Below are 17,216 nucleotides of genomic sequence, written 5' to 3'. Positions count from 1 at the left end.
GTGTGAGGCCATCACTCCTGACACCCAGCCTTCTGCACCTCTTCCCTTGCCTCAGCTCAGCCATCCAGTGCATAACCATGAACAACCATTGTTGTTCTTGCCAGCTGTAGATGTGATTCTATGACTGTCCCATGGATGGATTCAGCTCCTTCTGACCCCCCACTGCTTCCTCCTGGATGCTACTGACCCCCCCCCCAACCTCCAGGATAGAGGAGATGGTTAAATTGGGGTCAGTAAGTCTGGGGTCCAGACTGCAGGGAGGACAAGGACAGCTGTCTGGTGGAGTGAGGGATATGGGGGAGAGAAATGGTTGGGAGAATCAGGGGGATGTAGGGTCTCGATGTCCTAGATTGGAAGAAGATGAGGGTAGCAGGGGGAGAGCTGGAAGGAGGCCAGGAGATTCTGGAGAGAAACAGGAGGCTCTGAGTCCCAGAGCAGGGGGAGACAGGGAGGGAGGCAGTGGAGGTGGTGGGAGGAGCTCTCTCCTGACCAGCCTGCTGGGTGGTGTCCAAGGTGGAACTTGAGCCCCGGGGTGGAGTCTGGAGCCCTGGGAGGGCTCTAGGGTGGAAAGGAGTTATTCCAGTGGCCAAGGCATTGCACGTGATGGGGGCAGGGATTGGGGAAGAGAGCCATTGGAGGAGAGGGAAGATCCTGGGCTCTTAGCTGGGCGGGCCCGGGGGTGGGCTGACTGCAAGCAGGAACTCCCGGAGTTGAGATCTCTCTGCCTTCTCCCCTTAGTGCCCAGATCTCTCTGCCTTCTTCCCTTGGAGCTGAGCTCGCGCTGCCTTCCCTCTCTCTCCCTTCCCGATGCCCGCTGTGTGCTTGCAGCTCCCAGGTAGGTGAGCCCAGAAGCCACGAGGCACTCGGTTTCTGCTGGCTGCCCTGTCCACTGGGTCTCATCCTCCCTGTCTGACCTCCTGCTGAGTGTCCTCCAGGCTACCTGGGGGCCTCCCCTCTCCCAGCGCTGGCTCCCCGTCCCTGCCCATTGTCCAGGCTCCCCATCACTTCCCAAACGTCCCAGGGTGCCATCCCCAGCGTTACCATTGGACCCCACTGGCTCAACTTCCGTCCTCCCCCTTGGAGACACAGGGCTACTGCCTTAAGTCTTTCCATCAGCACCACGTGTCCTGGCCCCCTGCCCTGAGCTCTTGTTCAGAGATTTGCTCAGCCCACCAGCAGCCCCGGCTCCCTCTCAGGACCCAGGAGTCCTGCCTCCTTATCTCCAGGACCTACCTAGGACCCAGGCCCCCAAGCTCTTGCCTGGCCTCCCTTGACCAGACCCTTCCTTCCCCAGGCCTCCTGTCCCCCCTTCCCCCACTTTGTTCAGAGCTCTCAGGCCCCTGCCAGGCACCTGAACCCCAAGGACTGTGTCTCCCAGCCTCATGCTTCCCCTGGTCATTCTTGGCAGACCCACGTCAGAGCCCTTCCCATCTTCAACCTTCCCTCCCTCCTAGATCATACAATCTTGTCTAGATTCTGTGTGGGTCTTAGGTGGGAAGAGGGGGTGCAGGGAGGGCAGAATACCAGCTGGAGGGAGAGCTCTGACCCAGGAGACACTGGGGCTCTGATTGTTCTTATCCCATCTGGGATCCCAAAGCCCCTTCTGACTCCTGGGTCTCTGCAGAAGGATGGGGGAGAAGAGAAGGATGAAGAGAGGGAGGTGGGTGGTCTTCCTGTTCAGACCATCTTCATCTCCAAGCCTGACCCTCCCTGCTGCCTCCCTCCCTCTGGGGGTTGGGGTCTCTCCCCTGAGGGCAGGGTCACAGTCTCTGTACCTCCTGTGGGGCCTCACCCTCTGTAACCCCCTCTAGGTCAGCCTCCTGCCCAGGAAGAGAAGGGAATGACCTCTCCCCCCTGGGATCCTGCTCCCTCCCCAGCTGAGCCCTCAGAGGACCAAGGCCTGGCCCAGGCAGGGGGCCTGGAGACAGAGGCAATGGCCCCTGGGAGCCACAGACCCCCAGCCCAGGTGAGTGCAGTCTCTCCACAGGCTTGACCAACGCCAGCCAAAGAGCCCATTTCAGAGACCTAGAGGATGGTCTGTGAGGCTGGCAATGCCTTACCCATGGCTCGTTTCTTTACAAAAAAGGGCATGAAGCTGAATCCAGTAGTAACAGCAGTGACCTTCTTTCTTTTGCATTTTGGTTGGATCTTTGCACTTTGGCATGTCGAGCACTGACACCCTCCTTCCCTCCATTGCTGCCCTCTCTTTGTGTTTTGTAAGTTCTCCCTTATTACAGCTGACTGAAGGAACCAGTACTTCCCTCAGTAGTCTGGGGAGCTCTTTTTCCATGTCTAGCACATGCACACATGTCTTGTCTGCAGGGACCTGGAGCAGAGCCCTGAAGGCTTTCCCAACTCTTGGCCTTGACTGTTGTGCTCAGAGCAGAGATTGTCCTCCTGCTGCTGCTCATGTCCTGTGGCCTCAGCTTCCCAGGTCTCTCTGAAGCCCTCTCCTTTACCCATTCTTAGGTCCAGTCTCCAAGCATTTAGAAAGTGGCCCCTCTGTGCCAGGCACTGTTCAAAAGGAGGGAAAGACCAGTGCCTGCCCTCAGGGAGCTCTCAGTCTATGGGGAAGACCACATGTCAGCAGCTGGGTCCACAGGAGGTCTCTACAGTATGGATGGGAGGCACTGAGGGGGAAGGCTCTAGCAGGGATGAGGAAAATCTCATTTTCAGAAGATGAGAGGTGAGCTGAGATGGGAAGGAAGCCAGGAGGCCCAGGGGAGGAGGAAGGACACTCCAGGCATGAGAAACAGTCACTGGGAAGGCACCGAGTCAGGGGATGGAGGGTCTAGAGCCAGTCAGGAGGCCAGTGTCCCTGAGTCACACAGAAGGTGAAGGGAGGGAGGTGTGAGAAAACAGGAGAGGGGCTTGGGGCTGGTCCTGTGGTGTCTGCTCTGTGCTGGGAGCCTGAGAAATAGTGCCTCATTGGATCCTGTTGTGAGAGTGGTCAGGGTCCTTGCTGGGGATGGCCAGAATAAGGCAGCACAGGACACAGCCAGACAGGCACTGCCCTGTGGTGTGACCCACCCCATCAGGAGGGGCTGGACATCAGTGTCCTGCAGTTTCACTGATGACTTCTTTCCATGTCTATCCAGGGACAGGGTGATATACAGACATGCTTATTTGCATACATGGTGTATATATGTATGTGTGTTGATGGGTCTGCACTCATGTGTTTGTGTTCCAAAGAGAGTAGGAAACAATTTCAAGGTAAGTCCAGGTAAAGTGATTGTGCAGGAAAAAGCAAGAATATTAATGCTATTGCACCTACTGTGTGCTGGGTGCTGTGCTAAGCATTTACAATTATTATCTCATTGGATCCTCACAAGAACCCTGGGAGGGAGAGGTCCCCATTGTAAGTAAACTGAGTCATAAGTTAAAAGATAATGATAAGTAAATTGAGGCAACATTTTCAAAAAGAATGTGAATGCTTGAACTGTTCAAAGCATGTTAGCACAGTATTCACTCCCAAGCAAAGACAACAGTGTCTTCTTCAGTCAGTTAATTAGTGCAACCTAAGTTCCTCGTAGGGAGGGCACAGTTTGTGGACCTTGTCAAAGTCCTATGGCTTTGGGGACAGCTAGGTGGAGCAGTGGATAAAGCACCGGCCCTGGATTCAGGAGTACCTGAGTTCAAATCAGGCCTCAGACACTTGACACTTACTAGCTGTGTGACCCTGGGCAAGTCACTTAACCCCAACTGCTCCACAAAAAAAGAAAGAAAGAAAGAAAGAAAGAAAGAAAGAAAGAAAGAAAGAAAGAAAGAAAGAAAGGAAGGAAGGAAGGAAGGAAGAAAGAAAGAAAGAAAGAAAGAAAGAAAGAAAGAAAGAAAGAAAGAAAGAAAGAAAGAAAGAAAGAAAGAAAGAAAGAAAGAAAGAAAGAAAGAAAGAAAGAAAGAAAAAGAAAGAAAAGAGAGTTATTAAAGCATTGGTTAAAATTCCCAGTGTGGAAGAAAAGAACTCTAGGAAAGATATAAAGACAAGTTAACCATCTTTGACAAGAATGTATTGATATTGTTAGTTTCTATCAAAAAGAACCTGAACTTACAATTCATTCACTCCTAATCAATCCTCTCTCTTCTGCTTTATGGGAATATATCCCCTTTTGGGGGTGATCATTAAATTTAGAATAAATTTAAAAATTAAAGAATCGTTGTCTTCCTTCAAGAGTCAGCTCAAACAGTAGTTTTTCCAGGAAGCTTTTCTGATTCCCCAAGCAGCTGGTACCTTCCCCTGTGTGACTAACATCTATTTGTATTTGTCTTGTAGGCAGTTGGTGGCCTAAGGTTAGAGAGCTGGGTCTGCGGTTAGGAAGAACTGAGGTGTTGCTATGAACCAAAGGATGGATTAATGAGGAGGCTGGTGTTGGTGGGTCAATAAGGAGGTGGCAGTCAAAAAAAAGCTGTAAGAAGAATGCAATACCAGGTCATGTCTAGGTTGTGATGGGCTTTGAATGGAGGAGAATTTGTATTTGATCCTGGAGGTGGTAGGGAGTTACTGGACTTCACTGAGTGGAGTCACATGATCAGACCTGTGGACCAAATTGAGGATACATTGGAGTGGGGAGAGTCTTGAGACTGGCTGACCCAGCAGTGGCTGTAGCAATAATCTGAGGGTGAGATGATGAGAGCCTGCACTGAGGGGACTGCACTTTAAGAGAAGAAAAGGGGCTGTATTTGAGAGATGTTTGCAGGCCTTGGCAACAGATTGGATAAGAGGGGTGAGAACTGGGAGTTGAGAATGATGCATGGGTTGCTCGGAGCATGCGGTGGCCTTTGACAGGAAGAGGGAAGGTAAGTTCTCTATTTGGCCATGGTGAGTTTAGGATAGCTACTGGACATCTTGTCGGAGATGCCTGAAAGGAGGTTGGGAGCAGAACAGGATGAATGGCTTTAGTTGTGAAAGGAAAATGAGCTAGAGAAAGAAGTGGTAAATCACTCTAGTATCTTTGCCAAGAAAACCCCATATGGGGTCATGGAGAGTCAGATGTGGCTGAAATGCCTCAACAACAAAAACAAAGACTCTAGAGACGCTAATGAAAAGGAAAGGTATGTAAAATCGTGGGAATCTCAAAAAGTGGGGAAAAGATCAATCCATTCCTTAATTATTCTGAAATAAAAATAAGTAATAGAAATGAAGGGATTTAAAGATGAAATATGGGTTCCAAATAGAGTATAAATCTGTTGTCTTGAAGAAGAAATCAAAATGATGACAAAGTAAAAAGAATTATATCCACATGATAGAGAATTGCTCAAAAATAATAGAAACTCTAAAAAAGTGAGTCATCTCGGTATATTGGAAATGGAAGAAAATGAGATGGAAGACCACCAAATTCCTAGCCCAGTGGCCAAACGTGCAATCTACATTTAAGAGGTTGGAGAAATAGACAATCTATCCCAAGTATCAACATGTTTTCAGATCTAGTCAACCTTTCCTGTATGTTGTTCATCAGTCGGTCACGACTCATTCTCTTGACTCTTGTTCTCCTAGGGGTCTGTTGAGATCCTTTATTTCTTTTTCATGAATTAAATCAAACCCAACCTTGGTTAATAAAACATTCCCTTTGTAAGAAATGAAGGAAATCTCCTTTTGCCTTCTCAGTTATTCATCTTTCTATGTAACCCAATAGTAAAGTTAATGCATATATGTGATTAACAAATGAAAGCAATCATAAGCCAAAGACACAAGATGTTTAGGCCATGACACATCATGTCCAGAGCCCCCTGAAGCCCTCAATATAATAAGTGATAGCTCTTTTTCCCTTGACTGGAAATCGTCTCATACAGCTGAGTTCAGTCCAGAATGTGATTACTATCTCTTAAGAATGTTTTTTATATTTTCATCTAAATAAGACTTTATTCCATCTACTCAGGAAATAAAGTAGATCTTTTTTTCCCTCTACCCTCTTTTTAGTGTTTACAGGAATCCTCCACCCCAAACCCCTCCCTCCGGCCCCTGCTGATTCACAATATCTGCTAACATCTCACCAAATGTTCGTGGGATTTATTTTATAATATATCACTTAGGTCGCTTCTGTTAAAGAAGAAATTTCACCTCACCTTCTCTCTTTCTCCTCCAGAGATGCTCATATATCTCTGATAGATCACAAAACTTCTCTGATTCCACAGGGAGAAGGACTTCATAGAGACACATTTCTCCACTTTATTCCAATCACAAAGATGCGAAGCTTTCCTCCGGACTCCTTTGGGCTTTTCATGACTGGCTCTAAGTGTCGACTCTGACTCCAATGAAGGGGACAACCTTTGGGCAGATCTCTTCTCTGTGCTTCAGTTTCCTCCAGTAAATCGATCAGGTTGGTCTAGATGAATTCTGAATCTCTTTCAGCTCTAAGTCCTCTGACTTTTGGTGGTTTAGGAGTTGGTGACCTTCAAGGACGTGACTGTGGACTTCACCGCAGAGGAGTGGCACCTCTTGGACCATCCTCAGAGAGAGATGTACAAGGAGGTCATGCTGGAGAATGCCTGGAACCTGTTCTCCCTGGGTAAGGACCCTTCTCTTGGTAACTGTGCATCTGCCATCAGAGGGACGCTTTCATTCCCTTCTTCCTGTGACTGGTTTTGAGCATTTGTCAATGATTAGAAAGGCCACAAAGCTGGAATCTTGTGTCCAAGAGACAGGGTCCTCCTGCTGCCTGGTTTTCCTATGAAGTCTCTTTGCATTGTGGGACAGAAAGCTGGGGGTCCTTTGTTACTCCTGAAGCTGTGTCTCCCTGGTTCTAGGGAGACTGAGGTCAAAGATCAAAATCAGTGTTGAAGAATCTACCTGGAAAGTCGTCTCACTGGTTGTTATTTAATCTCTCTACTGCATTACCAGCTGCTAGTTAATGTGTAGATATTAGAATCTAAAGAACCAGCCAATTCTTCTGTGAAGAAAATGGAGAAAAAGAATTTTCTGATTCCAAATGACCTCCTTCCTATCCCCCACCAAAGCTCCCAACACTAAATATCATGGAAAAGGTTCTTGAGGAGTGCTGGGAACCATCCTCTGACCCTTCCTGCAGGCCCCATTTCCCTAAAGAGACCTGAGTTATGAGTGTTTCTCCATCCTCATCCCTTCCTTATTTCCCATGCCCAGGACTTCCAGTTCCCAGAGAAGCTTTGATCTCCCATTGTGAGCAAGGGGAAGCACCATGGATGCTTGAGCGAGAAGGCCCAAGAACCTCCTGTGCAGGTGAGTGAGGTGAAAGCAGGTATGTGAGATCTGTTAACACAAGAGGTAGCCACTTGTCACAGTGAAGGGAGTATTAGACTTGGGTTCAGGAAGATCTGCCTTGCAATTCTTTTTCAGATCCTATTTTAGCAGTGGATTCCTGTTCAAGTCACTTGTGAGATTTAAAATTGGCTACTAGAGCATTAACCTCCTTTGTAACTTTTCCCTTCTTTATCTCCCAGACTAGTAAATGGAAGAAGCCTCTGGTCTCTAGTTAGAGCTTTTATTGTTTGCAAATTACAAGGTGATGTTGATTAGAGGGATAGGAAAGTAGAAATACAAAACAAATAGTCTTAAGTCTAAGCTTAGTCTATATTCCATATAAAACTCACCAAAAGCCCAAGGCCACCTTTGGGGGGAGAGCCACGTCAAGCACATGCTGCTACGGTGAGCCAGGCCGAGTCAAACTCCAGTCAGCGTCTGTCTGTGCCACGCAGTCATTGGACCAGGAGAGCAGGCAAAAAAACCCTACTTCCGTTCTCTCCTTGCCTTTTAAGCTCGCACCCCAGAAGTGGAGTGCTTAGCAGCCAGGCTGGCGTCACTAACCAACTGTTAAAAACTTTTTACCACACACTGAACCTCTGAATCTCAGTTTCCCCATCTGTGGAAAGAGGGGATAGAACTCCATGGCCTATCATTTCCCTTCCATTGATAAAACTGATCTTATTAGATATATTGTTTGAGACTTTGGGGAATGGAACTCTCCTGAATTTATTCAGAAAGGGCTTAGACTAATACAAGCTCTTTCCTATTCCTTCTTCAAGTCAGCATGCATTTATTAAGTGCCCACTATGTTCAAGGCCTAAGTGTTGTGGCTTCCAAGAAAGACCAGGGACATCCCCTGCTCTTGAGGAGCTCACAGACTGGTAAGGAAGACAACATGGAGAGAACAGTGTAAAACCTGTTAGATACAGGATAACTTACAGCTGGTCTAGGGAGGGAAGGCCCTGAGACCAAGGAGGATTGGAAGAGGCTTATGGAGGGGGTGGGGTTTAGCTGGGGCTTCAGAGAAGGCAGATGGAGCATTCTAGCGGTTGGGGCAGCCAAGGAAAACCCATGGACACTGGAGATGTTTGTCTTGTTCAAGGAATGGAAAGGAGGCCTTTGCCGCCACATTATTATAGCGTATGTGGAGGGGGATGAGTGAGAGAAGCCTGGAAAGGTAGGAGAGGGGCCGATGGCAAAGGCCTCTCACAGCCCGACAGAGGGTTTTCTATTTGATTCCAGTGCTAGGGAGCCATAGCAGTGTATTGAGGAGCCAGTGACATGGTCAGGTGTGAGCTGTAGGAAGATGTACAAGATGAATTTGACGACTCAGGAGAGGATTGATTTAGGGAGAGACTTGATGCAAAGAGACCAAACAAGCAGTCTTTTGTTGTTCCCCAGGTGTGAGGTAATGGGGGCCTGAACCTAGAAATTGGAAGTTTTGGGAGAGGAGTGTGTGTGTGTGTGTGTGTGTGTGTGTGTGTGTGTGTGTGTGTGTGTGTGTGTGACAGAGGCAGAGATAGAGGCTGAGAGAGAGAGAGGTTACAAAGTTGGAACCAACAGGACTTTGCAAAAGATTACTTGTGGGAGAGGGTAGTATGAGTGTGGGAGAAATGCTGAGAAGTAGGTGACATCTTTTTTATGAGCCTGGACAATTGGGAGGGTGACCTGGATAGTATTAGGAAAGTAGGAAGATGGGAGGTTTGGAGGAAAGAGAAAGACGTTAGTTTTGAACACGGTAGGAGGCCAACCCAAAGAGAGGAGAATGAGCGAAACCTATATGGAAGAGTCTCAAGGAAAAGGGGATGATTGACAGTGTCAAAAGCTGCAGAGAGGTCAAGGAGGATGAGGACTGAGACAAGGTCTTTGGGTTTAGCTATTAGGAGATCACTGGTTGGTAACTTTGGATGGAGACATTTATTGTATTTTTTTTATTTTTGTGGGTCAATGAGGATTAAGTGACTTGCCTAGAGTTACACAGCTAGTAAGTGTCAAATGTTTGAGGCTGGATTTGAACTCAGATCCTCCTGAATCCAGGGCCGGTGCTTTATCCACTGTGCCACCTAGATTCCCTGAGATATTTTAATTGAACAGTGAAGTTGGGAGCCAGACTGCAGAGTTTTGTAGGAAGTAAGAGGTAAAGGAGTTGGACACCCCAAGTGTAGATGGCCATCTCTAGGTGTTTAGCCATGAAAGGGAAGAGACATATAGGATGATGTCTCCTGGTGATGGATGGATGGATAAAATGAGGGTTCTTTGAAAACTGAGGAAAAACGGTTTCATTTGTGGCAGTTGAGGAGTCAGTAGGAAGGGGGAGATTGAAAATTAGTGAGAAAATGGAGATGGTAGAGAAGGAAATATGTTGGAGAAGTAGATGAGACGGAATGGGATCACATGGGCATATTTGCCTTCTAAAACTTCAGGCCCCATCTTCACGAGAGGCTGGGGTGACAGAGGAAAAGAAGGCTTCTGATTTGTGTGGGATGAGGAGGAGGTAAGAGTGTCCAATTGTTCCAGTGAAATGTGAAGCCAAGTTCTCAGCTGAGAGGTTGGACGGGAGGAGGCCACATGGGTGGGTTGGGGAGGAGTGAAAAGATCTGGCAAAGCTGCTGCGGTGAGTGGGCCATAGGGAGTCAGGGAGATGCCAAAGGATTGCCTCTCCACAGTGGGCACCCAGCTGAGATTGAGTGACCTAAATTTGTAATGGACCCCAGCAACCTGGCTTCATGTTTCTTCTCTCTTCATTCAGCATTACCAGAGTAGGAGTGAAAGCCAGTGTCTCCTCTTGAAGCGATCCAAGGCTGAAGCTTGCATAAGTCACCAACCCACATTCCTTTACTGATCTTTATGGTCCAGTCTTTGTCTCCAGAAATGGAGAATGATTGTCCAGATCCATGTAGGTGACTGCCACCCTCCATTTAGGGAGGTGGGAGGTAGGGACTCCCAGCGTTCCATGGTAGGACACTCTCCAGCAGCCTTTGGGATCACCAGTAGTGGGTCTGGTCAAGTCCCATCCATGTTAGAACTGGACAGGGATAACTCCTCGTATGGTATAAGGAGACAAAAAGAAAATTGGACTGAAGCTAGAACCTGCATGTGACCAATGGAGAGAAACTAGGTTCCATGGATTGAGGTAGAAGTTAGGGCCTAGCATCAGTCTTGGGCCATGACAGTCAATCAATACACCTTCCTTAAGTGCCTCCTATATTCTAGGCATTGTGCTAAGTTCTCAGGATGCAAAGAAAGACAAAAGACAGTCCCTGTGTCAAGGAGCTCCCAATCTACTATAGAAACTGGGAGAATAGTTTGAGAGGAAGCAACAAACCTGATCCAGGTAAAAGAGAATGTTTTGGTGAGGAAATAGATTAAATTTAATGGGGACCTTAAATACCAGGACAGAGGAGCATTCAATACGGAGATCAGAGTTGTGGAGAAAACAGTCACAGTTATAATACCTAACACTTATATAGTGCCCCATAAGTTCTGTCAAATATAGTTTTTATTTGCCTGTCTCCTACAAAAAAAATAAACAGATCTCAGAAATTAATGTTATAATATCTCCCACAATTTATTTCCATACCTGTCCTCCTACAAAAGAGAAAGAAAAAAAAAACAGATCAGAGAACATGTCTTGTACAGGAAAAACCAGATCAAAAACAGACAGGAAAAACAGCACCAGTTTATTTGTCCCAAGAAGAAGCAAGCCTGATTCATGCAGAGACCCCTTCCTAAGAGGAAGCTTGAAGACTCCTATCTGAGGGAATATAAGGTTTCTTTGCCCACTGCTTACAAGGTGTTGTAAGTTTCATTAGCATGATACAAATCAACCCAAAAGCAAATACTATAACAAGAATGGATGTAATGGGGGCAGCTAGGTGGCGCAGTGGATAAAGCACCGGCCCTGGATTCAGGAGTTCCTGAGTTCAAATCTGGCCTCAGACACTTGACACTTACTAGCTGTGTGACCCTGGGCAAGTCACTTAACCCCCATTGCCCCACAAAATAAATAAATTAAAAAAAAAAAAGAATGGATGTAATACAAGGAGTTTTAACACTTTCAGTTATAACAAGCATGGAGGAAGTATAGAAGTACCATGATAAGATTACAGGATTCCAAAAAGGATTTTGGCAAAGATGAGGAGGCCCAGATGTTACCATAAGATAGGGACTTACTACCCTGAGGGAAAAGATGTCACTATGTAGTATCTTTTATCTGCTAGCTAACTGGGTTCAGTTTGGAGTTCAGTTGAAGGGCATTTTGCTCCTATTAGTCCTGGGCAGCTCCATCAGATCCAGGTGGGTTCATACATCCATATTAACAGTTCCAAATTACCAACATTGTCTCCTTTGGTTCTCATGAGACTCCTATGAAGTTGGCGCTCTTGCCTTCTGGTTACATACTGAAGTAGGTGCTATTAGCGTATCTATTATGAGGCAAACAGACACACTGTGACTTGTCCAGCATCATACTGGTTACTGCAGAGGTTACTCTGCAGCTCAGGTCTTCTTGACTTCAGGCCCAGCATCCTATCTATTGTGCCACCAGCTGTATTTTGACTGATAGCCCGTATGCAGTGAAAATGTTCCTTTGGGCATGGACAAGGTGGGAAATGGGAGGAGAATTTTGTAAATTATCTTGGTAAGAGTTGGGAATTTTTTGCTTTTAGCTTCTTATCCAGTCAAAAAAATAAACAAATGAACAATGTGAATTGTTAGGTAACATAGGAAATATGTGTACAGATAGATAGATGAGAAAGATTGAATGTGTGTGTGCATATGAATATGAATGTGATTTTTCCCTATTGGCTAAGGATAAGTAGTGTATTGAATGATAAATGTACTTGAAGGTCAATTGCATACATTGCTTTTTGTTTTAAAAACAACAATATTTATATGTAAAAATATATTTTTTAAAGGAGAGAATCTCATCAATTATAATTTTCTTCTAGCACTGGCACATTAGCTACATACTTTCACAAAAGCTTAACTCTTCTGCATGACTGACTCATGTTACCAACCAATTCCTTTGAAAATCTGGTAGACTGAAGAATAGCAACATAAGTGGAAGATAAACTCACATCAGATAATAGCCTTAAAATTGTAATGAGAAGCAAGCTGAGGGCTGTTCTTATAGAATGGCTGTGATGGTCTATGATGGTCAAGATGGCTTGTAAGGAGCTCACAGTTTTCAAAGAGCCCCCATCTGGTCAAACATTTGCAACATCTTGATCTGGTGATGATCCTGCTAATGAGCTGTGCTTGCAAGGCAACCTGGGAATGAAGGAACTCCTCTGGCATAGTGACAGAAGAGGGAGCATATTACACATAGGCAGAAGTACTCAGTTTGATGTTACTTCATGAACTTGAAAAGATTGTATGTCTTATTATGAGAGCTTAGAATTACTGCCAAACAACTATTATGCTCAAAAAATGTGCATGCTTGTCCCAGAAGAAAATGTTGATATATTTACATTTATTTTATTTTTATTGAAAAGTATCTATATCGGGGCAGCTTGGTGGTGCAGTGGATAAAGCGCCGGCCCTGGATTCAGGAGGACCTGAGTTCAAATTGGTCTCAGACACTTGACACTTACTAGCTGTGTGATCCTGGGCAAGTCACTTAACCCTCATTGCTCCACAAAAAAAAAAAAAAGAAAAGAAAGACTCCTCATGTATATATTGAATTGCTTGAGTTCTTGGTGTGGAGGAGGAAAGGGAGGAAGAGAATTTGGAACACAAAGTTTTAAAAAATTGATGTCAAAATTTGTTTTTACATGTATTTGGAGAAAATAAAAATTCTAACTGAAAAATATATATAACAAAATTAGGCAAGTATTTTAAAAATTTATTTAGTAATTCATCTTTCCCCAATTACATGTAAAAACAATTTTTAACAATCATTTTAAAAACTTTGAGTTCCAAATACTCTCCCTTCTAGAAGCAGAAAGCTGGAAAACAATTTTTACAGCCAGTGTTTCTGATAAAGGCCTCATTTCTAAAATATATATGGAACATAATCAAATTTATAATAATGCAAGTCATTCCCCATTTGAGAAATGGTCAAAGGATATGAACACATAGTTTTCAGATGAAGAAATCAAAGCTATCTATTGCCATATGAAAAAATGCTCTAAATCACTATTGATTAGAGAAATGCACATTAAAACAACTCTGAGGTACCATCTCATACCTATCAGATTGGCTAATATTACGAAAATGGAAAATTATCAATGTTGGAGAAGCTGTGGAAAAATTGGAACACTTTTGCATTGCTGTGGAGTTGTGAACTGATCCAACCATTCTGGAAAGCAATTTGGAACTATTCCCAAAGGGCTATGGGACTGTGCATACCCTTTGACCCAGTAATACCACTACCAGGTCTGTATCCCAAAGAGATCATACAAAAGGGAAAAGGATCCACAAGTACAAAAATATTTATAGCAGCTCTCTTTGTGGTGACAAAGAATTGGAAATTGAGGGAATGCCCATCAGTTGGACAAGTTGTGATATATGAATATAAAATGGAATACTATTGTGCTGTAAGAAATGATTATCAGGAAAAAAAAAAAGAAATGATTATCAGGCAGATTTCAGGAAAGTCCTGGAAAGACTTAAGTAGACTGAGGCTGATTGAAGTGAGCAAAACCAGGAGAACATTGTACACAGAAACAGCAACATTGTGGGGTGATTAACTGTGATAGATTTTAGCTCTTCTCAGCAATACAATGATCCAAGACAATTTCAAATAACTCATGATGGAAAATGTTCTCCACATCCAGAAAAAAAACCTGTGAGGGGCAGCTAGGTGGCACAGTGGATAGAGCACTGGCCCTGGATTCAGGAGGACCTGAGTTCAAATCTGGACACTTAACACTTACTAGCTGTGTGACCCTGGGCAAGTCACTTAACCCCAACTGCCTAACCAAAAAAAAGAACTGTGGATTCTGAATGCACATTGAACCATACCGTTTCTACTTTTTTTTTCTTTTTTGAGGTTTTCCCCTTTTGTTCTGATTCTTCTTTCACAACATTACTAATGCAGAAATATGTTTAATGTGATTGTACTTATATATATATATATATATCAGATTGCTTTCTGTCTTTGGGATGGGGGAGGGAGAAAAATTTGGAACTAAAAATCTTATTAAAACAAATGTTGAAGGACAGCTAGGTGGTGCAGTGGATAGAGCACCAGCCCTGGAGTCAGGAGGACCTGAGTTCAAATCTGGCCTCAGACACTTAACGCTTACTCTCTGTGTGACCCTGGGCAAGTCACTTAACCCCCATTGCCTCATTTAAAAAACAAACAAACACCAAAAAAACAAATTTTGAAAACTATCTTTACATGTAACTGGAAAATAATAAAATACTTTTATGGTAAAAATAAATAAATTTAAAAATTTTTTTATTAGGCATTATTGTTTGTTCTTTTTTTAAATTTTAGACTTTTTTTTTCAAATTACATGTAAAAGCAAATTTTGACCGATTTTTAAAATAAATCTTTCTGTTCCAACTTCTCCTCCTCCCTCCCCTCCCACCCCCATCCCAAGGACTCAAACAATTCAACATAAATTATACTTAAGTGGTCACGGCAAACAATTCTACCTTATAACTTCAGATTAAGGAATTGTTAAAATATATATATGTTTCAGTCTGTTTTCAGATACCATCAGTTCTTTCTCTGTAGATATACTGCAGTTTCCCTAGGTTCTTCAGGGTTATATTGGATCATTGCCTTGCTGAAAATAACCACGTGCTTCCCAGCAGATCATCTTACACTAATGCTGTTATTTTGTATACAGCACATTTCTCTCTGCTTCAGTTCATGTGGGTCTTTTCAGGTTTTTCTTTTTTTTCTTTTTTAAAATTTTTGCAGGGCAATGAGGGTTAAGTGACTTGCCCAGGGTCACACAGCTAGTTAAGTGTCAAGTGTCTGAGGCTGGATTTGAACTCGGGTACTCCTGAATCCAAGGCCAGTGCTTTATCCACTGCACCACCTAGCTGCCCCTCCAGGTTTTTCTGATAGCATCCTGTTCATCACAATTTCTAAAGAATACCTTGAACTTGACAGAGAGTTTTCTTCACAATAGCCCAGGAGAGTAGGTATCATACATTTTGACCTTGTAGTCAATCAACGTAACTATTTCCCTCTATCCCATTCCCTTCTAATGATATTTATTCCATTGTCTACCTTATTTTGCACTAATCCTCCTCATAAGTGTTTTGCTACTGACTGCCCCCTCCCCCGCTCTACCCTCCATTCACCCTTCCCTCCTTATCCTCTTCCCTTCCTACTTTCCTGAAGGGTTAAATAGGTTACTCTTCCCTATTGGATGTGTGTGTTATTCCCTCGTTGAGCCCGCTCTGATGAGGTTATGGCCTTTGAGCTAATTCTGTTTTCTAAATTTTTCTTCCTCTCTCCCTCTTCAACTCTCCCTATGAATTCAAGCGATTTAATATATGTCATACATGTGGTGTTGTGCAAAACATCTTCACCTTCCTCTAAAGTTTTTTGCTTTTTACAGCTCCCTCCCCCAAACTTCCCTTCCCTCCTTCCCGTATTCTCCCCCCACCCCCATCTCCTTCTCCTCTCACTTTTCCTCAGGGCAACAATATATTACTATACCCACTTGAGTATGTATGTTATTCCCTCTTTGAACCAAATCTGATGATAGTGAAGTTCACTCACTCCCCCTCTTCCCCTCTACTCCATAGGCTTTTTTCTTGTTTCTTTCCTATGAGCTACTTCTCCCCATTCCACCTCTCCCCTCCCCGCCCCCCAGTCTATTCCTCCTACCTCTCCCCCTTATTTTAAAGATGTCATCATGGGTTAGCTAGATGGCACAGTGGACAAAACACCAGCCCAGGGCCCAGGAGGCCCAGAGCCCAAATCCAGCCCCAGACACCAGAACAAGGATATACAAAAATAAGTGCTTTACAAATACCATCCCTTCATATTCAATTCATACCTGTGTCCTCTGTGTATTCCTTGCTGAAAAAGTTCTTATGAGTTGGAAGTATTATTTTCTCATGTATGACTGTAAACAATTTAATCCTTTAATGTCCCTTGTGATTTCTTTTTCCTGTTTACCTTTTTATTATTCTTCAGTATCTTGTATTTGAAAGTCAAATTTTCTATTCAGTTCAGGTCTTTTTATCACAAATGACTGAAAGTCCTCTTTGTCATTAAAATTCCATTTTTTCCCCTGAAAAATTATGTTCAGTTTTTCTGGGTACATGATTTTTGGCTGTAGTCCCATTTCCTTTGCACTCTGGAATATCATATTCCATGCCCTCTGGTCCTTTAATGCAGAAGCTGCTAGATCTTGCTTTATCCTTATTGGTGCTCCACAGTATTTGAATTCTTTGTTTTTAGCTGCTTGCAATACTTTCTCCTTGACCTGGGAGTTCTGGAATTTGGCTATAATATTCCTGGAGGTTTTCCTTTTGGGATCTTTCAGGAGACAATCGGAAGATTCTTTCAATTTCTATTTTAGCTTCTGCTTCTAGAATATCAGGGCAATTTTCCCTCACAATCTCTTGGAGGATGGTGTCTAAACTCTTGTTTTGGTCATGGTTTTCAAGTAGTCCAGTGATTTTCAAATGATCTCTCCTGGCTTTATTTTCCAGGTCAGCTATTTTTCCAAGGAGATATTTCACATTGCCCTCTATTTTTTAATTTAATTGGATTTGCTTTTCTGTGTCTTGGTTTCTCATAAGGTCACTAGCTTCCATTTGTTCAATCCTAATTCTTAGGCATTTATTTTCATCAGACAGTTTTTTAATCTTTTTTTCCATATGGCTTTTCAAACTGTTGACTTTTTTCTCATGACTTTCCTTCATTGCTCTCATTTCTCTTTCTATTCTTTCTTCCCTCTCTCTACATCTTCCTTCTATCTCTCCTATTTTTTCTTCAAAGTCCCTTTTAGAGCTTCCATGGCCTGAGACCAGTTCATATTTTTCTTGGAAGTTTTGGATATAGGGGCCCTGAGGTTGATTT

At 43.9% G+C, this 17,216-nt stretch overlaps 1 protein-coding gene across 1 annotated transcript in view; it reads left to right on the top strand.

The window, feature by feature from the left end:
• Positions 1 to 680: 680 nt before the first annotated feature.
• Positions 681 to 17,216, top strand: part of LOC122751843 (zinc finger protein 665-like) — a 29,522-nt gene continuing 12,986 nt past the window's right edge. The window contains exons 1-4 of the mRNA XM_043999036.1: positions 681 to 835; positions 1,812 to 1,966; positions 6,377 to 6,503; positions 7,097 to 7,192. Of these exons, the coding sequence (XP_043854971.1) occupies positions 808 to 835; positions 1,812 to 1,966; positions 6,377 to 6,503; positions 7,097 to 7,192 (406 nt within the window). The 5' untranslated portion in view covers positions 681 to 807. The remainder of the gene's footprint in view (positions 836 to 1,811; positions 1,967 to 6,376; positions 6,504 to 7,096; positions 7,193 to 17,216) is intronic.

Source organism: Dromiciops gliroides, chromosome 3 (genome assembly GCF_019393635.1).
Source record: "Dromiciops gliroides isolate mDroGli1 chromosome 3, mDroGli1.pri, whole genome shotgun sequence".
Classification (NCBI taxonomy): domain Eukaryota; kingdom Metazoa; phylum Chordata; class Mammalia; order Microbiotheria; family Microbiotheriidae; genus Dromiciops; species Dromiciops gliroides.
This window is presented reverse-complemented; position numbering and strand designations above follow the sequence as displayed.